The following is a 24,511-nucleotide window of genomic DNA, read 5'->3' as shown; positions in this document are numbered from 1 at the left end:
CCTGCCCTCTTCTGTTCCCATTTTCCACTGTGCTTTTTGGGGATGGGTGTGGTGCATGACAATGATGACATCTTGTCCTCTTATCTGTACCACTTATGGTGGCCTACAGTAGGGCAGGGATTCCTGAAGTCCACCTGCATGGGCAGATACTTGACCTGGAAGTCCCCAGTGTGGGAGGATGAGACTCTGGGGTGCCTCCTCCCACTCTCACTGGTCATAGTGGCTAGTGGCTCTGAAGGAACAGTTCTGTGGCCCCTGAGAAGGGCTAAACTCCCAGGCTGGAGTGGAGCACAGGGTTAGCTGGACTGCAGTAGCTGCTGGAAGCACAAGCCTATGAGTGTCAGCCACTTAAATACATGGTACCTGCCGGGCACTTTATGCTGTCCATGTGGCCCCACCCAGCATTAGCCTCTGCAGGCTACTGTGGACAGCTTTATTCAGGGATAAGGTGTGACTAGCAATATCAGGAGTAGAGCCCAAGATCTTCCCAAATGCTGGGACCCTGGGGTCTTCTGAGAGGGAACTCTATCACTTCTGAGCTGGGACCAATGGCACTCATGTCCTTGCCCAGACTGGTTGAGCTTTTCTCATGCCAAGGGCCAGGCAAGCACCAGAGGATGAAACTGCCTGCTACATATTTTTAGCTCTAAGCCCAGCAGTTGGTTTTAGTTATGTAATTACTTGGGCCCTGTTTCTTTCCAGACCTGGCTGTGTCCCCATGAGCCCAGGATTCTGGAACCTTCCAGCTGACCTGCCTTTTCTCTTGGCTGCAGATCCTGCTGGGGTCCATGCCCAGGGTTAGGAACTATACAGGTGTCGGACCTTGCACTTTGACCTAGCATTGCAGGCCTGGGCAAGCCGATCCCTCTTTTCAGACTTTGCCTGACCACCAGCCAGTTTTTCTTAGCGTCATCTCCCAGGCAGGTCTCCTGTGTAAAGTCTCAATCTGCAGCTCAGATGAGAATCCACCCCCTCTCCTGCTGACCCTCCCTGTCTGGAGCTCCTCAGCAATTTGCCTGGCACAGCCACGCTCCCAGAGCTCTGCTGGCTAACACACATGAACATGATAGCAACATTCTTCCCAACCACCCTGGGAAGTAGGTGCTAGAGGTCTCCTTATTCTACAAAGGAGAAAACTGAGATTCCCCAGAGGTGCAGCTCCTTTAGATAAAGTCAGAGTAAATGCCAGAGGCAGGGCTGAGCCCAGGCAGTTTGATTCGATTGCCCCCTCACCTTCCCGAGTGTCCATTGTGCAGATTTTTCTATCAGTGAGATCTGGGTCTCCACCTGGCTACAGTAGGAGATAAGCCATCCATCTTACGTGATGCCTAGCAGAGGTACCAGGTGACCTTAGGGGAGTCTAGTCCATCCCTCTTTCTGACCTCGCTTTCCTTACCCATGGGATCAAGGTCCTATATCCTGGAGCATCCGTCCAGGTTGGATGGCTCTCTGGATGCGCTTCAGACTCTCCACCTGCCCCACTTCCTTCAGCCCGTGTCTACACGGGATATTCCATAGATCCTAAAATTCCCATAGCTAGTGGAATGTTAGGTTAAACAATCCTGGTGCCCCTGTGCACACAGCAGCTCAGGACCCTGCGAGGGGCAGAGTACCTGAGCTTACCCAGAGCCCTGTGGTCCCGTACACTCCCTGAGCCTGTAGAGGGATGGGGAATCCCCGGACCCCCCATCACTGCTCCAAGAAACTCCGTCTATGGAATTAGTCTGCTTGGCTTACTATCAACTATGCGCCTATGAGGCAGTGGCTGGCAGGACGCAGATGGGACAGCTGTGCGGGTGTGTGTGGCACAGCCAAGATCGAGGAGGAGAGGTAGCGGCTCTTGACCTTTTAAGCCACGCTTGGTCCTGGCAGGGCTGGTGGGGGCGGGGCTCAAGGAATCGTCCTCAATGTTCATCACTGAGCCTGAACTCTGCTTGCACCCTCAGAGCCTTGGCAGGCTCAACACATGAGCGTTTCCAGGCTCCTCAGAGAACCATAGACTTGGGGTGTTCACAGGACAGGGAGACCGGGGCTGGGGCTAGGGTGCAGACTAAGTGAGGCTCAGAACCTGGTCCTAACCTGTTATTCCCCTAGACTGTTGGAAGGAGGGCAGGAGGGGCACGCATAGTACTATAAACTCCCCAGGCTGAGAACCCTGAGAAGAGAAGGGTCCATGTTCAGGAATTGATAAAGGAGGAGGTGCTGAATGAGACAGACTGCGGCTGGGGGATGGCTCTGAGAAGGAGGGAGGAAGCTGCTTTAGAGACAGCCAACTGATGAGCAGGAGGGATCAGCCCAAGGCTATGAGAATGCGGTGGAATCAGGGAGCAGTGGACCCTCCAGATGCCACTTCCCGCCCTGTCTGCTCCTGACTGTTGCCTCTGGGCAAAGGACCTGGGGCATGACCCACCTCTGTGGGCTTGTGTTCTGAGTTGGATGGGTTCTTGCTGGGGGAAATGGATGTGAGAGAAGCTAAGTGTCAGAGGGGCCTGGAAGATGGCTTGGGTATGAAAAAACCAGCCTATACCCGACATCTGCAGAGTCCACGTTTGCATTCTCACCCCTCTTTAGCGTGACCTTGACCAAGGTATCTTGAATGTCTGGGCACAGATTCTAGCCATGACTGAAGTACTATCTTGGAGCCTGCAGTTAAAAGGAGGGCTCTGACCCTCTGTGGGAGGGTGCCTTTTTCCCTGAGGGACCATGCCTACCCTCCATAGAGTCCCAGCCCAAAGGTTCTACTAAAGTTTAATGGGAGAGGTTACTTCAGTTAGAGTAGTCCTAGAAGGTTCTCTGGAGGAGATGGCCTCTGAATCAAGCCTTGAGGATGGGTCTAGTTTCTGAGGGGTAGATAGGCAAGACATTCTGGACGGATGCTGGAAAAGCTGGGGCCAAGGTGAGAACGTACCTGGAGGTTGGAGAGAAGCATGTAGCTAATGTGACTTGGGCCTGAGAGTGTTGTAGCAGTGTAGATCCCGCAGCAAAGGGTAAACCCCGAGCTCAGAAAGGTTAGGCCAAAGCTTGTTCTGCCCTTAGCCAACTGAGCACCCTCTGACCGCTGGCTCCCACATCTTCACAGCAAAGGTAATGCTGGCACCTACCTAGATGCATGGGCTGGTGGCATAAGGCATGGGAGGTGCCCACAAAGCTCTACAATTCCAGGGTTCCTCTCTCAGAAGAAGCAGAGGAAATGACAGTGCTGCTCAACTGGGGCTGAGACAGGAGCTGCAGGATGATGAGGGCAGGAGTGAGCTGTTCCTCTTTTCCTTCATCTTTTTTCTCTTCTCCCTTCCCTTCCAGGGTCCTCCTGGGCCATTTGGGAACCCAGGTCTACCTGGACCTCCTGGAGCCAAAGTAAGTATTATCAGTGGCTATGGGGTGACAAAGGGGTGGGGGCTCATTTGTGGGAGCTCCTGAGGAGAACTCTTAGGTCTTTGTGGAGAATTCCCTTCCAGATCGGAGATATCCTACTTTCTCTCCTTGCACCCTGCTCTACACTGAGGCTGTCTGTGAAGTACAAAGCAAACAGCCTTTGTGTTCAGATTATGGTTGGTTGCAGAAGTGGCAGCTTGGACCTGGAGCCCTTGAGGTGAGAATAGGCAGAAAGAAAGCAACCTAGTGCTTCCCAGAGATAGCCTTGACCTTGAATGTCTCCTAAGGGCATGGCTTTCTGGGTTAGGGGATAGACTTTGGGGAGCAAAGATGGACGTGTAGAAGATTGCTAAGTCTGAAGGACGGGATTGGGGTGGGGACCGGGCTGGTCTGGGAGAGAGGGGGTCATACTGGAATGTGGTGCAGCCAAGGGTAGAAGAGGTAGGGGAGAAAGATGGAGACTGGAAGGATCTGGGACACTGGAACTCTGTGGCATTGGCCTGAGTGACAGCCTTCAGGCCAGAAGAACTGAGAAGACATCATGCTTGCAAACCTTCAGCCCAGCCCAGATCAGTCACAGGAGATACCTGAAAGTCAGGAGAGCTCTGAGCTGGAGAGAAAGTGGGCATGGGGGTCAGCAGAGGCTACCACTTCCCTCCCCCGGGAGCCCTCTTGGAAAACAAGGTTTGCTTTTCAGGAGACTGTTATGGCTGGGGCTTTGATGAGGATAGAACCCCAGCCACTGAGCTTCTACATAGGGCAGACATTAAAGTGTCAAGCTGTTGTCTGGAGTAGTGCCCAGGGCAGCAACATTTGGAAACCCCGGAATAGTCTCCCTAAGAGAAGGGGTGGGGGAAGTATGAAGCATAAAGGTAAGTGAATTACCCACCAGGATGGGTGGCCCAAGAAAAGCAGAGTCTTCTGGCTCCCTGGCTTCCTGCCTATCTCCTGCCCTATGCCAGTCACAGGGTAGCAGGTGAACAACACTGGCCTGGTCAGGGTCCAGGGTCACTCTTTGCTAAGCCAAATGCAAAGGTGAACAGATTAAGGGAGTTTTAACTGTCTGGCCTGGGTCATGCAGTGTAAGCAGTGACTGACCTCTGAAAACAAGCTCTCGAGACTCACAGAGTGGCCCTGGCTGGCCTATCAGCTTCTATTGAAGTGGAAGACAAAGGCTACATATGGGGAGCCCTGGACTGGCAGATACACAGGACCAGTGACCCATGCCTGAGTCCTTGTACAGAGCTGTCTCAGCACTCCACCGAAGTTCTCAAGGCCTGTGACTGTCAGGTCAGGCTGGACTGGGGTCCCTTCTCAGAAGACCAGGCAATGGGGGACTCCTGTGCCCAGCAGCTGCTTGTTGTAGCTGGTTCTAACAAGGCCCACAGTGTGCGTAATTGCCCTCATGCTGTATTGTAGGCACTGTAAGGCAAGTACCTTACTCACTGTCTTACTGGGTCCCTTACTGACAAAAAAAAAAAGTGTGAGAACTGTACTCATTCACTGATGGAGAAATTGAGGCATGGACCAATGAAAACCCAATGCAAGAATTTGGGTTTTTCCTTGGAGATTTTTGTTTGGTAGCATCCAAGGGTCCATCAGGATATTTAAACGGCTGGGTTTGCCCTTGGCTTATTCACTCCTAACTGGTCCCTTGCTTGCAGGAGGATGCTCTGTCAGGCCCTTGCTAGCCCTGGCTACCCTCTTAGCACTGCAGGCAGCTTAGTCCATCCTACATGGATGTGTGTTGTGGCAAGAGTCTCTAACTGCTTCCCTTAAATGGAGGGTTTGACCCAGAGGTTGGACCCTAGCAGGCAAATCTTCCTGCCACATGGAGCTTGGACACACATGTGGACGGGGCTGAATGGCTCTGCCTTGAAGTTATTCTGTGCCAATCTAACATGGAAGATGTTGGCTTAAAGCAAGCACTGTCTGACTGGTCCCAGGCCATTCAGAATGCGAGTGTTCTGCCTTGGGTGTAACCAAGGGTGTGAGTTCCAGAGAAAACCATGAAATGAAAGCTGCCTCTCCCACTGGGACTCCTATAAAATACCACACGCTATAAGGCAAAGGCCATGGCCTTTGCCTGGATGCTTGGCTGTGAGCACAAGTGAGTGTAAGTGATTCAGGAAAGACAAGCTGGGTCAGAGACCTCAGTCTGCTGAGGTTGGCCTCGTTCTGTCCCTGATCAAGTGGTGTGGCTAGGTAGAGTTCCTTCTTATCTAGATGGAACTGGTGGTGGCTTGGCTGAGACAGAAGAAGAAAAAGCAGAAGCAGAAGCAGAAGCAGAAGCAGAAGCAGAGGAAGAAGAAGAAGAAGAAGAAGAAGAAGAAGAAGAAGAAGAAGAAGAAGAAGAAGAAGAAGAAGAAGAAGAAGAAGAAGAAGAAGAAGAAGAAGACGAGGAGGAGGAGGAGGAGGAGGAGGAGAAAGAGAAGGAGGAGGAGAAAGAGGAAAAGGAAGAAGAGGAGGAGGAAGAGGAAAAGGAAGAAGAGGAGGAGGAGAAAGAGGAGGAGGAGAAAGAAGGAGGAGGAGGAAGAGGAAAAGGAAGAAGAGGAGGAGGAAGAGGAGGAGAAGGAGAAAGAGGAGGAAGAGGAGGAGGAGCAAGGGAGAAGGAAGAGAAGGAGAAAGAGGGGGAGGAAGAAGAGGAGGAGGGAAGGAGGAGGAGGGCAGAGTAGGAGGAGGAGGAGGAGAGAAGGAGAAGGAGGGGGAGGAAGAGGGGATAAGGAAGAGGAGGAGGAGAATGAGAGGAAGAGGAGAGGAGGAGGAGAAATGTGTCTGGAGGATCCTCATTGCTCATCAGAGCCCCAGGAAGTAACCTGGTGGAATCACAAGGCTGGTTTGCTCAGGCCCTGCGTGTAGCTTGCTCTCCTCTTTAGCATGGTGTTGACCTTTTCTAGGACTGACTATCTATCATCATCCTTGGTTTCCTGAAACCCTACTATGTGCTATTGACAACTGTAGTGGCACAGACCCTGCCCTTAGCCTGACTGGTAGGGTAAGGATACCCCACCAGCCTCCAGGATGGGAGGCAAAGTCAAAATGAGCAGGAAAGGGAGAGAGGAAACAAAAGGGGCTTTATTGTTCTGGAGGGTCAAGGCTGAATCCTACGTTCAGGAGGGTGAGGGGCCTCAGAGAGCTGCCCTCACTCGGTAGGGCAGATCTTACCACTCCCATTTTACAGAGGAGGAGACCCAGGGTCCACAGGTCACATTTCTAGTGGGTGGCAAGGCGAGATTCCCAGAGTCTGACCCCAAGATCGGGCACAGAGCCACGGGATGCCTCAAGCCTCCTTCTCTGGGGCTTGTCTAACGCTGCATGTGTCCCATGCGGGATGTGGTTTTCCCTCACAGAGGCTGCTGTCTGGCCCTCCTCACTTTACATTCCATTGCAAGCATTTCCTGTTGTGAATGTTTAATCCTGAGTGTGTTTTAATGACTGGTGGCAGGCACCCTGTTAGCATTCTTACCCCATTCTTCCTAAACTGTGTTCCCTGTGCAGAACTAACTTCTGCTAATATACATGCAACATCTTGAAGAATCTGACTATACCTGAGTGTTGGAATTTCTAATTATTGTTCTAGGATAAGCTCATAAAAATAAAAATAAAAATAAAAATCAGAGTTTCCAGCATGGACTCAGGAGCCAGAGGGCCCTATTTGAATTCTGGTTTCACCCTGTGCTGCATGTGTGACTTTGGGCTAATTATTTAAAGGCTCCATACCTGGCTTCCATTTCTGTAAACAGGAATCATAGTAGCTTGCACCTCGCTGCATTGTTCTTGGGGCTGAACCACGTGTGTTTTTGCGTGTCACGGTATATATAGGCGTATGCTAGCAGCATATGTAAATAATTTCAAACATGCCTGCACAGAAAAGCTGAGGGTGCCTAGCTGTTGATGTCTTAGCCACTGCCTTTGGGGAAGGTTGAGCTAATACTGGAAGAACATTAAAGACACTGAAAAGACAACTCATTATTGTGGCTGATTGTCTATGGCATGTTTTCCTTATGTCTGTTTGAAATGTGTTTCACCACTTACCAATGATTTTATGGATGCTGTCATGTTAATGACATGCAAATTTATTCATATATGTAAATTATGAACGCTTCACTTAGAACCTGGTTTGTTCGTTGCCCATGGGCTATTGATGGTGATTTTCACAAATGGAAGTTTTATTCTGTTTGCAAAATTTACAGTAATGGGACTGGAGAGGTTGCCCAATTTAGTAAAATAGCTAGGAATCTGAGTCCAGTCTCCAGAACGTGTGTTAAGAAAAAGAGTAGGTGTGCCGAGACACATTTGTACTCCTCATGTTAGGGAAGGGAGTCAGAAGGATCCTAGGGCTTGCAGGCCAGGCAGCCTGAGCTACTCACTGAGATCCTGGCCAATGAGAGGCTCAGTCTTAACCTCCACCCCTCTCAAAAGATAGAAGACATGTAAAGAATCATAGCAGAGGCTGTCCTCTGCTCTACACATACATGTACACACGTATACATGCACACTTGCACATCCACAGCACATTAACAATATTCACATTTTTTAAGGAACTTATAATGAGTCAAATGGCTCTTTCCCTTTAAATGTTTTAAGTTTTAATCTGTTGTTATTAATATTGTTGTGTATGGATGTGTGTGTGTGTGTGTGTGTGTGTGTGTGTGTGTGTGTGTATTTATGCCATACTGTGATTTGGAGATGAGAGGATAACTTTGTGGAGTCACCTCCCTCTGCCTTTGCATGAGTTCTGGAGAGCAGACTTAGGATGCCAAGCTTCTACAGCAAACATCTTCACTGGCCAAGCCATCTTGCTAGCCCCCACTTTGGATGAACTGGGGATTGAACACAAGGTCCCATGCATGCTAAGCATACGCTCTGTCATTGAGCTGCACCCCCAGCCTAGTTCCTCTCCCTCTCCTGTCCTCCCCTCCCCCTCCCCCTCTACTCCTCCCCCTCTTCCCTTGTTCCCCTCACCCTTGTTCCTGGTCGGGTCAGATGTGTCTACCTTTATTTCTAGTTTTCCATAATATAATTTGTACTCATACTTTTTAAGCCATCTGGAATTAATCTTAGTGGGGTTGGGATGTGAACTGGCTCTCCATTGTTGCTTTCCCATTGTAGTTAACCATTTATTAAACAGCCTTTGCTCTGGTGATTGCTGTGACTTAGACCAGGGTCTGGCTTAAGTCATTCTATTGTGTTTTGTTGTTCTGTCCATCTGCATGCTAGTAAAATGCTAGTTTACATGACATTTACTATCTTTGTAATGTGCTTATGTGTTTCCCCTGCTTGCTTCATTTTAACCATTTCTGGTGTTTTTTTTTTTTTTAATTTCCATTAGATAAATTTTATTTCTCTTCTCATTTAAAAATCATTCTTATTTTGTTGTTGGTTTTTTCTAAAGCTGAAATTAAGTGCCTGTATTAATTTGTGAAGAGTTACCATCTTTAAAACAATAAGTTTTTCTACTCACTACACACATGATATGTTTCCTGATTTGGTTGAGGCTTTTAAACATCTTTCAGTAAACTTTTATAGTTTTTATTGCATAATCCCTTTGTATTTATTATTTAGTTTATACTTAGAAATGTTTTGTTACCGTTAGACTTTCTGCTGGCTTTCTGTTGCTGGGAAGAACTTATTTTTGCACTTTTGTATGTGATATATGACCCTGCCTTTTCTCTCTTTACTGAAGTGCATTGTCTGCTCTGCTCCTGTTTCAGTTAGTTCTCCTGAATATTCTAGACAGGAAGTCATGTGGTTTGCAAGGGTTTGCATACTTTTGTCTCCTCCTCCTATTTGTTTTTCCTGCTTTATTGCATTGGCTGGGACTTCTGAACCCGAGAACAGTAATAGCCACAGAGGAAATCTTCAGAGGAAGTTCCAGGACCTAGCCAGATGTGGCTTCTGCTTCTCTTGAGACCCTGCTTGCTTATTCATGAAGTGTTTTGTGATGCTGTCTCTGGGCCAGGCCCTATACCGTATACTTGAAATCACAGGGGAGTTACGGAGGATATTTCCAGCCCAGCATTTCGTGATCCTTTGCGGTTTAGTCTTTCTCTGTCTCGCTGTCTTTCTGGGCCTCAGCCACAGAGAGCCCTCAGTTTTCTATTCTCCTTCCGGAAGGGACGGAGCCCAGCACAGCCCCTGTCCCCACCACATTCTTAACACCTAATGTCCATGTTTTACCCTCCTATGTAGTCTACTTGGCTCGAAGGTTTCATGAACTAGTCCAAGCAAAAGCCACCATATGCCTTGTTCCTGGTCACCACATGGCTTCCTCAAGGTCACACAGGCATGTCGACGGAAGAACTGGGTCTAACGTCCAGACCCTTGTCCTTAACACATAACGAATTTCTAAAATACCATCTATTTTTTTTTCCTCTCCCATTTTGTAGGCGTCTAGCCATGTTTAGCCCATGGTGCACCAGTTGCAAAAGGTCAAAGGTCATAATGAATGAAGCCAACACAATAATAAACTTACTAAAAGCAGATGACCTTTTTAAAAACTCCTTTGTGCAGATCTCAAGTATGAACTTTGCAGATGACAACAGGGTGTTGTGATGTCAAAAGGTTTGAAGACACCAGAAACATCTCCATCCTAGAAGCCATCCTCTGTCTAAGCAGGATACCTTGAGTTGACCCTCCTTGTCCTCTTCAGCTTACCTGCAATCCTTTCAGGTTTTTATCTACAACTAGACCAAACTCTCAGTCTTCTCACTGTCCTGCACTTGGCACTGGTGTGTCCATCTTCACTGCACCGTGCTGAAGTGTGAAGAGCTTGCAGCCAGACCTCCTGACCCTAAATTCCTCCCACTCGCTGTCTGACCTCGGCTAAGTGGCAGCTCTGACTTCTTTCTCTCTTCTGTAGAATGGGGCTCACGAATGTGGCTCTCTTAGAGATTTAGACTTTAAATGAACTAATCTTTATGACGGGGCTCACTACTGATACTTCATACTAATTGTATTATAGTAGTATTCATACTAATTAGTATGAATTACTTCATACTAATATGTATAAAGACTCACTACTGGTTAGGCTGTTGTGACTGCTCTCTGGAGTCTCTCCCTAAGGGACCTGACTCCTGTGTCTTATTCTTTACCATGTCATTCCTGGTGTTGAATACCACACCAGGCTTGTAGAGAACGTTCAATAAACGTCCATCATATTAGTCTATCTTCGGACAGAGATTATGTCAGAGATTACATCTTGCTGAGACTGTGTAGGAAAGTCCATCAATTACTAAGGAGACTACCCTGGGCTTTGGGTATCTATCAGTCTTTGTACTCTGTGAAATGACAGAATAGAGTTCGCAAAGACCTGTTCCTGTGAGCTTTGCGTGCCAGCTCCTCTGTTGGCTGCAGACCGCGGTGGGCATGGTGGAGGGGAGAGAATCTCTGTCCATTTTTGGCCACAGGAATCCTTGGTAGCTGGGTAGCCTGGTCCAGGCCTTGCACTGTGGACATAAAAGGCATGGAGCAGGGCTTCTGATTTACAGAGTGTGGGGGAGTGTCTCAGAGGGATGGCCATAATGTCAGGTGCATCTGGAGGTGGGGTTCTATAGAAATCCAGCTCCCCTGTGGTGGGGGCCCTCAGGGTGATAGAATTGGGATTCTGGAATCTACCAAGAAGGGCTGGCCTTCCCATTGGAGCATCTGACTAGAGGAATGATAGTACAACTGGGAGGTAGTGGAGAGCGAAGAACCTCAGGCTATAGACAAAGGCTTTGATGTTGGCCAACCTGCTTCCTACCCACTGAGTTAGCCCAGGCTATGGTGGCTCCTCTACACCCCAGTCCCTGTCGCTCATTTGCAGCTGAGAGTTAGGATGTGGAGCTCACCTCACAGTGTACGCACAGTGGAAGAGCAGCCAGAGAGGTTCGCTGTAGCCCAGAATGACATGGTTTCTGGTGGAGATGGACCAAGTTAGGATTTGGGAGGTCTGAGTTCTCACAAAGAAAAGTCTTAATGGAAATTAAATAGAGTTGGCCAAGCCACCCTTCCCATGTGTCACAGCCATTATCCCACTGGCCCTTCGCCTAGAAACCCTCGAAGCCAGTCTGTGTACGAGTGTGCATGTAAGCTAAATGTCTCCTGTTATGAAAGTGAGGAAACCAAGGCTCAGAGAAGAGAAGACCCTTGGCCTGTGGTCCTACTGTGAGCCCATTAGTTCCAGGACTTTTGACTCTGACCTCACTAAGGCAAGGAGGCCAGAAAGTTCAGGCAGTAGGGATAGGGTAGATTGAGAGCTCCGGGGATTCTCCTGCCAATGAGAGGTTTCTTTTGTCCCTGTGAGCTACAGCCAGTGAGCTCTTCAGCTTTTATGCTGACCCAGGCCCGAGGGACCAGGATCCTTGTGATGGAGCCCTCTCATATTCCAGGAGTGGACAGTGCTTGCTCTAAATGGAGACTTGATATGACTATGATGGTCTCTCCGGTACACTGCCCGAATCCCACTAGTGTGCTCTCAAAGACCTGGGAGTCCTGATTTAGGGATCCAGTCTCAGTTCTGTGTGCCTTATTCTGGGTTCCTGAAAGTGCTTGCTTCTGAATTCAGTTTCCTGGGATGTATTTTGGGGTGATAGGGTTTTCTATACTCATCCCTCAGTCTAAAGTGGGAGCCTAATAAGTATGAAGTTAGGATTAGTTTCCAATGTGTGTTCCTTAGGTTCCTGGTGATCAAAGAGGCAAATGTCAGCTTTCTGCAAAATTATAGAGTCTAGGTGCCTTTGGCTGTGTCTCTTAGAACATGCTGATGCCCAGGAAAAGGCCACAAACAACCCATGACTGGTCATGCCGGACTGGCCACTGGCAGTGATTCGGAGCTGGGCATCTTAAAGAATGCTATTTGGTTCTGGGATGGTTCCCCTTCCTTGAGCAAGGACCTAGTGGCAGGAAGTAGGAGCCATGTCTGGGGGTGTGTGGATGCAGCCTGGTGACAGTGGATGGGGTGGAGAAGGTCAGGAGTGACAGCAGACTGGGTAGACATGATACAAAATGACACCTTTTTTATGGGTTTGACGGTGGCAGGAAAGCAGAACTGAAGGCAGATCATAGAAGACTGGGGACACTGGAAGGAATTAGGAGTCATGTAGTCAGAGGGAACTATGGATGGTGTTTGGATGAGAGTGTGTCAGAATTGAGGGGGAGGGATTGCATGGGCGAAAACAGGCCAAGAAGGAAAGAAGACTATGAATGCAGTGTGTGTGGAGGTGCGCTCAAGGTGATGTGATGACCGAGGCAGACTTGTGTTTTTATTTCAGGGACAGAAAGGGGACCCAGGACTCTCACCAGGACAGGCTCATGATGGGGCAAAGGTAGGTTTAGGAACCCCAATACTCCACCCTCCTCAGGAACCCTGTGGGAAGAGACTACACAGGACCCAGGATGTATGAAGTCCTGACAAGTGGGAGTGGTTTGATGTTTTTTCCTTTAAGGTCTTGATCTATCCCAACACAGAGACCATGACCATTTCCAACTCCACCTTCCTAGGCTATAGCTGCACAAACAAACAGATTTGTTCTGTGGACAGCCCTTGGTAAATGCCCTTTCCCCCAGTGCTCCATAGCTGTCTGTGGGACTTGCTAGGTGATGCTGGCAACCATAAACTTCTTGGTGTTCAGTGTTCCAGAAACTTCCAGCTGACCTTCAAAGCCCTTGCAAGTGCTCATTGGAGCAGAGAGACCTGATGTCTCCAAAGGGAAAGGAGGTGAAAAGGCCAGGGCCTCAAGATTTCCTAGCTGCCTGAAGCTATAAAGCTAAATGGGTTGCTTGTGGAAGAGAAAACACTGAAGTCAAAGGACCCCTCCTCTTCCCAAAGCACTGATCTCGTTGCTGAGCAAGAGCCCTGGAGGTCAGGTGGGAAAAGAAGGCCCAAACTCCAGAGTCTAATGACAGAGACCTCACATATCATACTCTAAAGTCTAGAGGAGGTCACTCAGGTCTGCCTGGCTTTGTCTGCATCCTGGGGGTTAGGACTCATGTCTCTGTGCCTCCATCCAACTGCTAGGCATAGACATGCGTGCACGCGCATGCCCGTGTGCATGCATGCACGTGCACGTGCACACACACACACACACAGAGACAGAGAGACAGAGACAGACAGAGAGACAGAGACAGACAGACAGAGAGACAGAGACAGACAGACAGAGAGATACAGAAGCAGACAGACAGAGAGACAGAGACAGAGAGTCCCCCTTTGATCTTCTCTTGTCACAGGAGGCTCATTACATCATACTTACTACTCAGTAGACCTGCACTAAGTGGCTCAGTCCCAGGACAGTGTCCATGTTTACTCCCCCATTCTCATAACTTCCAGGGCAGAGAGACCTAGACTAAAAATAAGAAAGCACAAACTGCAGATGAATGTCTAGTTGCAGAGTGGCCTATGGGTCTTTCCTCTGACCCTGTATGACAGAAACACTCCCTGCTTGGTGACCTCCAGCCCCAAGTGATGGTGACGTTGTTAAGGAGACCAAGAGAGCTGGTCAGTACAGGGTAGAGTGTGAGTTCAACCATGCTCTTAGCCTCGGAACGCACTCTCCATATGATGTCTTCTGCTTAAGCCCTGGATGTAACCCCTGCATATACAGAGCTAGTGAGTTCAGAAAGTCAGGAGCTGGGTACTCCACCCATCCCCCAGCTCCTATTTTTCTCAGCGAATTCCATTTCTTCTTATCTAGGCCTTAGTGAACCTCTAGGAGTGGTTTCAGCCATTGTAGTGGAGGGTCACACTGTCCAGTTTCTCCCCTGACTCTGTTGTCTTTGTCTTACAGGGCAACATGGGCTTGCCTGGGCTCGCCGGAAATCCAGGACCCATGGGACGGAAGGTAGGACTTAGTTCCATTCTTGGCCTTGGCCATCGACTTGCCAGCGAGCTTGGCCTTCAAGCAGAAGCACTGTGGTCCACCTGTGCCTTCTGGTTGTTCCTGGGTTCCCTGGGCACAGAGCCCATTGGCAAGAGATGAGAGGTTCCTGGATCCTGAGTGTGCTAGGGTTGGGAGCCCCTTAGTGTGAAGTGAATCTCCCTGTGGTTAATGAGGCATGACTAGACGTGTCTCTGGCTCACTGTATCTCCAAGAGGGGCAGCCCTCAAGCATGCTTCAGGTGGGAGAGCACTGTCTGAATTGCCCCACTGGCCGAGTGTCTCTCCTCATGTGCAAGGAGGACAGAGACTCTCTTATCAGTTCCTCACTGCCTAGGAATGGCTGGGTGACTCAGAGGAAGGGGTCTGAGTTCCACCTTTAACCTCTGAGTCTGAGATGCCTCTCACTGATGGGCTATAGGACATAATCTGCAGAGCACACACATCCTTTGTATGTTCCACGTGGTTGTTATGCTAACATGGTTGTTAAACCCACCACAACTTCAGCCATGCTGGGTCTGCTCTTGGTTGGTGGTGATGGGCTTCTGCTGCTTTCTAGTCTTGGATCTCCAGATGCCTTGAACTCCTTCCTTTGTCCCCAGCTAGCATCCCCCTAACCTTCAAGAGTAGTTGTGCCTTCCCTTGAAGCCTTCCTGGAGCACTGAGACTTTGGGTCAATGTGGCCATTTGTTCAGGGACACTTGGCCCATCTTTGTTATTTGCAGCCACGAATCTTGTCTCACTAACAGGGTAGGCCCATTGGGTTTGTGACTCTGGTTCTTCTTCCTGGCAAAACATGTAGCTTGTATACCAGAGATGTCCTGGACAAGCAGGAAAGACACCGTAGGCCAAAGGCCAATCACTTTCCAGGAAGATTCTCTCAGTGCTGAAGAGCTGTCCAACAGACATGTAGGCCCAGGGCTCATTTCTACTCTGGTTCCCAGATGTGGCCCCAGCTGCCTGCCCCCTAGACTGGTCGTCTGGTTTTCAATGGGACAGCCAGGGTGTCTACTGGCCCCAGGCTGTTCCTTAATCTGAGTGTCTCCATTACCGGGGGAATTTGGCCGATCCTAGCTATCACTCCCTCCTCCACTACTCTCTGTGACGGAGCAGTCTATACCTTAAATGCCAGAGCGCCTGGCCACAGAATAGCAGAGTTTGCTGCCACAATGTGTCTGCTGCTCTGCATGTACCTGGCCCATGCTCTAGCACTTTTTAGTGGAGGAGCCATGAGTGGGAAAGGCCCCTTCGTTCTGACTCATAAAGCATCCTGTAGTGGTCTCACATTGAATGGGGTAGCAAGGCAGCAGAGGTGGTGGAGGGAACACAGGTTTGTGTTATGTCCTGCCAAGATTCTGGGGCTCTATGTACTCAGCAGATGGCCAGGGATGCTGAGAGTCCCTGCTCCCCTATGCAGGGTTGGACATCTTCTGAGTTAAGGGAGCATCTTCAGTGCTTGGAAAACTGCTTGGCCATTACTCTGCACTCCTCTCTGGCCCTGGCCCTGGCCCAGGCAAACACTTGTGGCCATTTGTTACAAAGTCTTGGTCTAAAACGGGAAAGCTGGTGTCACCACATACTGTGTAGAGCACAGATGACTCAGGCCCTGGGATAGGGACCCTCTAATAGAGGTGGTGTCATAGAGGAGAATGAATGGCTTGGTATCCTTTTCCGGGGCTTACTCCTATAATCAGCTCCCCATCTCTGGGGACTGTGGCAGCCACTTAGCCCTGCTGCTCCAAGGTGACTGTGTCTTCTCTGTGGGAACCCTGGGGAGAAGGAACACAGGTTAGCAGAGGTGAGGTCAGCTGTCTGTGGCATTAAATTTTGGTTCATTCATTCAGTGAGAATGTTCTAAACACGCACTATGTGCTGGTGCTATGTAGCATGAAAACAGAACCTGCCTTACAGAGCTAGAGCTTGGGGGTGCAGAAAATAGAAAAATGGTAAAAATCTAGCATATAGTGGGCAGGAGAGAGTTCTGATTGGGAGTGCCAGTTGGAAACAGGTAGCAATTAAAAGCATCAGAAGTCATGACTGGGGCCACCTTTGTTGTTAAAGTGCTTGCCACAAAAGCCTGAAAACCTGAGCTCAATTCCTAGCACCGTGTGAAAAGCCAAACATTGTTGGCTGAACCTGTATCCCGGGGCTGGTGAGGTGGAGACAAGCCTGGATTACCCAGCAAAGCCCAGGTCCCTCGTAAATGCCCTGTCTCAAACAACAGTACAAACTGGGTGTGGTGGCACAAACTTATAATCCCAGGGCCTGATAAACAGGGGCAGGTGGCTCTCTGAATTTAAGGCCAGCCTGGTCTACATACAGAGCTCTAGGTTAGCCAGGGCTGGTGAGATCCTATCTCTACAATAAAGGAGGACTTCCTTTGAGGAAGGTTGAGCTCTGGCCTCCATATGCATGCACACAAATGCGTGTACACACATTTGAATATGTGTGTGTGTGTGTGTGTGTGTGTGTGTGTGTGTGTGTGTGTGTGTATCCTCATAAAGCAGGCAAAGGCATCCCTATTTCATAGCAAAGAAGACCAAGACCCAACCAGATCTTACTTGTTCAGTCACCTTCTGTTAGCACATGGCAACTTACGCTCTAAACCCTCAGTTGACTCTGGTGTTGAGTGACATCTGGAGTTGTCAGAGCTTAGGGGAATTTTCTGTGATGGTGGCCCTCAACATTGCCAAATGTTGATGCCACTGTGGGATTCTAGGCTAGGCACTCTGAAAGGCTCCAGGTGGGTCCCACATGCAGCCAAGATCCAGAGCCACCAACTTAAGAGAGAATTCTTTCTTATGTCTTAACGCAGAAGGCTGGGATTTGAACCTGGGTCTTCTGACCCTCGAGCCCTTTTTCTTACCACAAGGCTGACTGAGACAGTTTCTCAACCAAAAGCAGTGGTCCCACTCTGTTCACATTCAAAAGAGGCTCCTTTATGAGAAGGTTCATTTGAATGGAATGTGATGGAGTCCCAGCTCTGCCTCCTGTGGCTGTGAATGTGGGTGAGCCCCTTCTATATGCTGAGCCACTGTCTACTGGATGGTTGGAAGGTTAATGGGATGTTCTGGCCCCAATATTCACACAGGGCTGGCATATGACAGGCACCATATGAATGGATGAATGAATGAATCAATCAATCAATCAATTAATCAATCAATCAATCAATCAATGATAATGATGGTTCTGAAAGAGAAACAGCTAAAGAATCCTTGCTCATCTGCTATCATTAATCCTCTAGCTATTTCACAGCTCACCAGATAAGCTGCCCTTCCCACCCTGCATGAGGTCAGGAGGCTGACCTGACTGCCTTTGGTTGTTATTGTGTATGTGAAGCTGCCCCCCACCCCAACACTGCTACTTAGTCCTGCAGAGCACAGGACAGCCCCAGCTCCCAGTGTGCAGCTCCACCAGAGGCTGAGCGGGCATGGCGTGGGCCCTTACTTCAGCCCCAGTGTCTCCAGCCTTCTGCCTCCCTGTGTTGCTCTCTGCTGCACCCTCACCCTGACTTCTCCACATCCATCATTAATACTATTTGCTTCTCTTCTTCCCTGAGTCTCTCCAGTTTCTCATACTCTGTGGTTCATCTTTTGAACCTCCTTGGGATTCCCGACTTTCTGGTTCTTGAGGGACACACATTTCTCCAACTGGAGCAGTGCTCCGAGGTCAGAACCCTGCATGACCATCCTAGTTTTCCTTACATGAGGCTCAGCACACACTGGGTACCTACATCTGCCTGGTCCTACCCCTCCCTCTCCCCAGTACCTCTGGCCAACATCACCAATTGATCTGTCTTGCCAAGAGCTGATAATAGGCCTCTGAGTCTTAGCTCGCTGTGCCAGGCAGACATGACTAATGGAAGGAAGTTGGTACACTGAAACTCATTTCTTTTTTCAGCATCACTTCCCCAGGGTCACTGGTCCTCCTGCACTGCCCAGTTGGCCACTGCCCTTGGAAAATGAGATAAAGATGGAGGACAGAGATGATGGTCCCTGCCTTTCTGAGAATCAGCTGTTCTTTCAAGTGTGACACCTAACTCCATGCTGGGCTCTTGTGACCCATTCATTCCCACTGGCCTCTCTCCTGTTTCAGCCCATTTCTACCCCTACCTCTGCCCCTCTGCCCCACTGCCCCACTGCCCCAATAACCCACTCAGAATACTGTAAACCTCCTCCAGCAGAGCTTTATGATCTCTGGCACTTGTTTGTTTTTAACCAACGTTCCCTACCCTCCTCTAAAAGGAAGTGACCACATTGCTTTTGTTCAGTGTTCTATCTACTACTGCCTATTCCCTGGGTTTTGGTCATGGTTGAGGCTCAGCAGATGTATTTTGAATGAACGGACGAATGAATGAATGAGTGAATGAATGAATGAATGAATGAAGACTACATAAATGAATGAACCACATGAAAATTTGACCTTCCTGCCCTCCCTCCCTCAACTTACCACCAAGTAGGTTGGACATCCTGTGAGCTGTCTAATATTTCTAGATAATCCACTGATTTCAGAATCCTCTAACTCTGGAGCCCCTGGGACATGCTGAGAAATCAGTTTGGGAAACTGAGGCCCAGAGATGCTTAGTCTCCTTCAGTTTCTTCCTATTTGCTCCTCTTTGCTGGTAGGGTGTGGGTTGCTGGGGTGGCAGGTGAGTTCTGTGGCCTGCCCCCTCCCCCCAATAATTGCCAGGGTGTTCAGGTCCTGAGCAAGACTGGGAAGTGAGACCCACCTTCCTACTGAAATGGAGCCTGGGGGATCAACCTATGTCTGGACACACACTGCTTGCTCTCCAGACCCCCAGGCAGTGACAGAATCCCCTCCCTCCTTGCCTGAAGTCCAAATAGCACCCCACTGTCTGTGGCAGGGTGAGGTGATGTCTGGTTCCTCCTCGTGCGCTGTAAGCAGTGATTAATCTGGCTCCCAAACCAAAATAGAGAGTGTGCTGTATTATAAACACGGGGTCTGCGGAGGCCCGCCTGCCAGGCAACCACGGCCCCTGCTCCTCTGTGGCTCCCCTGCCTCCCTTGGCCCACCTGCACCCTTCACCCCCACACAGGAAATCACTGCCCTGGGGCCACCTTGCGGGATGAGCTGGCCCCCATAATTGCCAGGGCCAAGAGAAGATAATGGTTTAGAGTCTCCTGTCCCCAGCCCTGTGATTTAAAACAGTGTTTGGTAAACACTGCTGAAGGGGCTTCCAGGGAGCCCACTCCGCACCCCACCTCCCACCTTGACCGTGCTTGGCCGTACTGCTCCCACCGGCTTTAGAAGCATGCTCACAGTCTCATCCAAGGCTTTCTGGAGTTCACTGGGACAGCTCAGCCCATCCCACAGATCTAGAGTCTAGAGAACGGTCTAACCTTGGCCTCAGCTTCCTGCCAGCCTGTGTTCTGGGACCTCGGTCTCTGTGTCCGTCATGTGACCAGAGCTGGTCAACATGGTGACATCTGTTCCATCCGATGTGGGTACTTTCTTATTCTGCTACTGACCTTAGCCCTAGGATATTGCCATGACCCATTGGCTCTGTCTCAGGGACATGCATCCTTAAGGGGACCTTTCCTGGCATTCTCCTGGGCTGGTTCCAAATGCAGTGATGGGTGGGTAACATCTGAAGAATGTGGGCCGAGATCCACACGCTCTTCCAAGAAAGCGGTGTGGCTTCAGGATGGTCCCTTACCTCCTTGGACCTCCATTGCCTCGTTGTAAGTGTACCAAGTAGTTCCTACCTTCTAGAAGCGATCCAGGGTATTTGTGGGCATACATGCTCAAGGCTCAGGGTTAGGCATGGTGGATTCTGTGAGTCACTTCCTTCCAGCTCTTTCCTGAGCATAAGTTTGCTTAAACCTCATCTGGGCTTTAACCAAACTCATCCCTTGTCTTTGGGGACAGTGATGCTTGTGGATGGGTTTTCGGCAGAGTATTGGAGTGCTCCAGGCTCCTGACTCACACTGTCTCCATTGTTGTTCTTGGTCCTCAGGTCTCCAGGCTGTTTACAGTGATCCCCTAGGCCAGCGAGCTTGTCAGAGTGAGTTCAGAGAGGTGATTGCCTGGGCTCAATCTTACAGACAGGTGTGCATGGCTCACCTTGGTGCTTCTGTGGGAGAAAAAGGGCTTGGCTTGTTCCTCCTCATATCCCGTCATGCCTTGTTCCCTTGTCCCTAGGGCTTCCTGACCCAGCCTCCATCACTGACTCTGACTCCAGCTGCTTCTCTGTCCACTTGCCTTATCTTCTCTTCTGTAGTTCCATGGGCCCTCTTATGCTTCTCCAAGCTCACTGAGAGCATTTCTGCCTTGGGGCTTTTGTACTCTTTGCTCCACCTTCCAGGATGACATATCCTGGTCTGTGTCCACTTCCTCCCATCAGCCATCCCTTGGCTGTCCCTGGAGACACCACCCTCCTCAGACCTGCCGTCCTCTGTACCCTAACTTCACTTGTTGATGGCAACAAGCCATAGCATCAAATTTGCCATTTCAAATCATTTCTCAGTGTACGGGTGATGGCGTTCAGTGCATTCAAGTTGTTGAGCAACTGATCCCCGGAACATATTCATCTTGCAAAAACAGACACCCACTGCTCATTGCACCCTACCTCTTGTCTCCCGGCACCCACAGTTATCCTTCCTACTTCATTTCTTTCTAGTTCCTTTCTAGGAATGTAAACTCCTGAGGCAAAGGATGTTGCCTGGCTCTTTTTTCCCTGCTGGCCCACACACACTCCATCACTGTTTGTTGAATGAATGAGTGAGTGAAGAAATGAAGGCCACAGTAATAACCATAGCTGGTGTTCCTAAGGTTGCTGAGAACACTGCCAGGCACCATGTTTGGTGCTTCTCATGCCACCCAGGCATTGGCTCTTACCGCCCACTTTCTAATTCCTGAGGAAATCAAAGTTCAGAGAGGTAGAGTCCTTGTCTCTGGCCACTTAGCCAGCCTGAAGGTAAACAGTTCTGGAATCCAGATCAGTCTGTTAGGTCCTTCTGTCCAGCTGCTGGCTGTGGTCTAGGGCCCACCTTTCCTACTTGTGGCCCAGGGGAGGGTTTTTCCCAGAGGCAGCTCTTGACCTAGAGGGAGATGCATTTCCCGCGTGGTAGTCTGACTCTCTTGGCATGAGACGATTCAGAAGAAGTGCTGGCGAACTTCCCAAGCCCCTCTCTCAGACAGACTCTTCTGTTTATAATGAAGATTGCAACTTCCTGTGCATCCCCAGGGTCCGGGATGCTGACGTACACCTGTGTTTATGTGTGTGTACAGCAAGTGCATTTGGGGGCTGGGGTTATAGACCGGTTGATAGAGTGTTTGTCTGGCACGCTAGAGTCCTGGGTTTGACCCCCAGCACCAATAAACCAGCTGTGGTACAGGACTTTGATGTCAGCACTTGGGAAGGGAAAGCCGGAGGATCAGAAAGTCAAAGTCATCCTTGGCTACATTGCAAGTTGGAGGCCAGCCTGGGCTACATGAAGCTCTCTCTTGAAATAAAAGAAAGGAAGGATAGATGGAAGGAAAGGAGGAAAGAAGAGAGAGAGGGGAGGAAGGAGGGAGGAAGAAAAAGAGGAAAGGGGAAAGAAAAGAGAAATGAGGTGGAGTGGGGAGTTATGTCTACCATGATCTCCATGTGGCTGTCCAGTGCCTGTGCTGAGGGGCAGACTGCTAACCTTAGTCATAGACTCTCATGGGTCCTAGAAATTGGAGTTAGAAGAAAGCATAATCTAAGGGGCCTCAGAGTTTCAAATCCCCCATTAGAGGTCCACAGAAGGTCGATCACCCAAACTTGTTCCGCAAGACAAGGACAGTGTCTCTCCTAAGCAGAGCCTGGTGTGAGGGGCCTGCCGCGTAACACTGTGGTGTCACTGAGTGAGGATGAAGGGTCAAGGCTGCCACTGTGCATCTAGGCAGCCTTGGAATAGGAGCAGAGGCAGCAAGGAAGGAGGCCGTGTCGCTGGGTAACATGGTCATGGTTCATGAACTGGAGTGGGTCCATCGTGTGTGTTCCAGTTCAACCTTGTCCCTGTTCCTTATGTGACACACGCTTTGCTCCTCTTTCTGACTTCCTCCAACTCTCTGGATTTCCAAGGCAGGGTTGTGATGTCATAGTCTCTCACCCTATCCCCAACACATAGTATTTCTGTAACACAAGATCACTCCAGAGGATTCCATGAACGTCGTACAACCTGCATCCGTGCAGGTAGTGTGGGCCATGTCCCCACCATAAAGCCTATTGCCTGATGAAAATTCTTCACCCCACAGGGACACAAGGGCCACCCTGGAGCAGCAGGGCACCCTGGAGAACAGGTGAGGCCTGGCTGCATTGCTCTACACTGCCTGATATTCCTTCTTCCAATCCCTGCTTGGTACCAGCCTCCTCCCTGGACAGAGATTCTCTGGAACCCCAGAACAAGGCCTTAAGACTTCCCCCACTCATTACCCCCACCCTCACCCAGTCAGCCACACTGTCCTAGAAGAGCCAGTGTCTGTACTGCCGAGCCCAGCCCAGGGCTGGCAGAAGCCCCTGGACTCTGGTTAGAGCCATGAATAGCTGGCCTGTCCCCGGCAATGTTAGGCGATATTATCCCTTCCATTCGCCTTGGGGTTTGCAAGAATTCTAGCCTCCTGGCCCAACTCAAACAGCAGCCCTGCCAGGGGACAGCCAGCCAACCCTCTTCTGTGCTTTCTTAGTTTGAGCCTGGAGCAGAAAGATTTGTCCCCAGAGCTGGTCTGACCAGTTTCTAGAGAGGTGGGCTTAGGGCCCAGCAGACACTGCTCCCCGTCTCCCACCTTCCCCCTTTGCCTCACATTCTTGCCCCTCTCCTTGTCCACTATAGGTGCACTCCCCAACAATGGGACCCTGACTGAGCTAGGAAGGGTCTCATCTTTCCTAACATTTCTCTTGTTCCTTCGCAGGGGCAGCCAGGACCTGAGGGCAGTCCAGGGGCCAAAGGTTACCCTGGCAGGCAGGTGCAGTATATGCTCTGGAAGCTCTGGCCATGGTGGTGGCCAAGGTGCCCCAAGGAGAGGGAGGCTGTGGGCTGGGGCCAATAAACTGCCCCAGGGGGTAGGCCCTAAGGAAAGGGCTGACTGGGGATTAGACCTGGCCATGATGCTTCTAGGAGAGTCTATGGGAGAACTAGGGCTTAGAGGAAGGGTTCCCAAGCCTCCTCGCCAGTCTCCCCCGAGCCACCTCTGGTTCAACCCATGACATGGATGCTTCTAAGGACAGCTGAAGCCCAAGACAAGATTGGCCCTGGGACATTGGTGGCAGGGAGAGAGTCTCCATATGTCCTTGCCCCCCATATTTCTGTTTCAGGGGTTCCCTGGACCTGTAGGAGACCCTGGCCCCAAAGGCAGCAGGGTAAGTGCTTTTTGGCTAGTCCCATATGGGTGGAGCATGAGTGGACATCACTGGACCCTCTATGGGTTGCTGGGATATCAGGGCTGTTAGAGGGGCTGGGGCTATGGCAACCACTGAACTCCATTTGCCTAGGACTGCCAAAGAGGCACTCCATGTGGGATCTCCCAGAAGGGAGGTAGAGAAGGTTCTGGGTATGCTGAATAGGGAAATGGAGGTAGAAACACAATGGACATGGGTCTCGGTGGGCATGGGTAGTTCTGTTCATGATGCATGCCAACATGCTGTGCATGCCAAAATGCTACTGAGACTGGACTCGGGTGTCCTCAAGTGGGGCCTGCTGTCTCTCAAGAAATGCTCAGCAAGTAGGTCACACGGCTGTCAGTCAGGGCAGGTCCTCAGTGACATGTCCTCTCCTGAGCCAAAGCTATTGATACTGTGGTAGGCTGGAGGGTCAATATGGACCCATCATTGGCCTTAATCTCCGCAGCAGTCCAATAGCTTCAGCGGTGGGCACGGCATAGGACAGCAAGGTCCCTTGGGCATTACAGGGCAGGCAGGGTCAGGGCAGCTCTTGCTCTGGGATTCTGGGTCTCTCTCCTGAGGCTCCCATGAGTAGTGGCCTCAGAGGGAATATCTAGATGCTAGAGAAAGCACCCAGAGCCCAAGGCAACCACCTTTCCACTCTGCCTCTTATGTGTGAAGGACCACTACCCACACCAGCCCTGGAGTCTACATGGCTGACTCATAGACCCCAGTAACTAACTGACTCTGTCACTGATCCCAGAGGTCACTAGGCTTCTCCAAGGACACTCATCTGTGAACACAAGCCACGAACTCTAAACAGAAGAGGCAGGGCATAGTGGTTAAGATGGTGGTTGTTGATCAAGTTGCTTGCTGAGGTATTTGGGGAAGGAGAGCTGGTACCAGTCTTCCTCAAA

The 24,511-nt window shown here is 50.1% G+C and overlaps 1 protein-coding gene across 1 annotated transcript in view; it reads left to right on the top strand.

Annotated features, from left to right (window-relative positions):
• Col27a1 (collagen type XXVII alpha 1 chain) overlaps positions 1-24,511 on the top strand; it is a 119,096-nt gene that overhangs the window by 16,076 nt on the left and 78,509 nt on the right. The window contains 6 exon segments of the mRNA XM_032903081.1: positions 3,301-3,354; positions 12,627-12,680; positions 14,139-14,192; positions 22,472-22,516; positions 23,126-23,179; positions 23,529-23,573. Coding sequence (XP_032758972.1) covers positions 3,301-3,354; positions 12,627-12,680; positions 14,139-14,192; positions 22,472-22,516; positions 23,126-23,179; positions 23,529-23,573 — 306 coding nt within the window.

This window comes from Rattus rattus, chromosome 1, assembly GCF_011064425.1.
Source record: "Rattus rattus isolate New Zealand chromosome 1, Rrattus_CSIRO_v1, whole genome shotgun sequence".
NCBI classification, from domain to species: Eukaryota; Metazoa; Chordata; class Mammalia; order Rodentia; family Muridae; genus Rattus; species Rattus rattus.
Note: the sequence above shows the minus strand (reverse complement) of the source record. Positions and strands in the feature narration are given on the sequence as shown.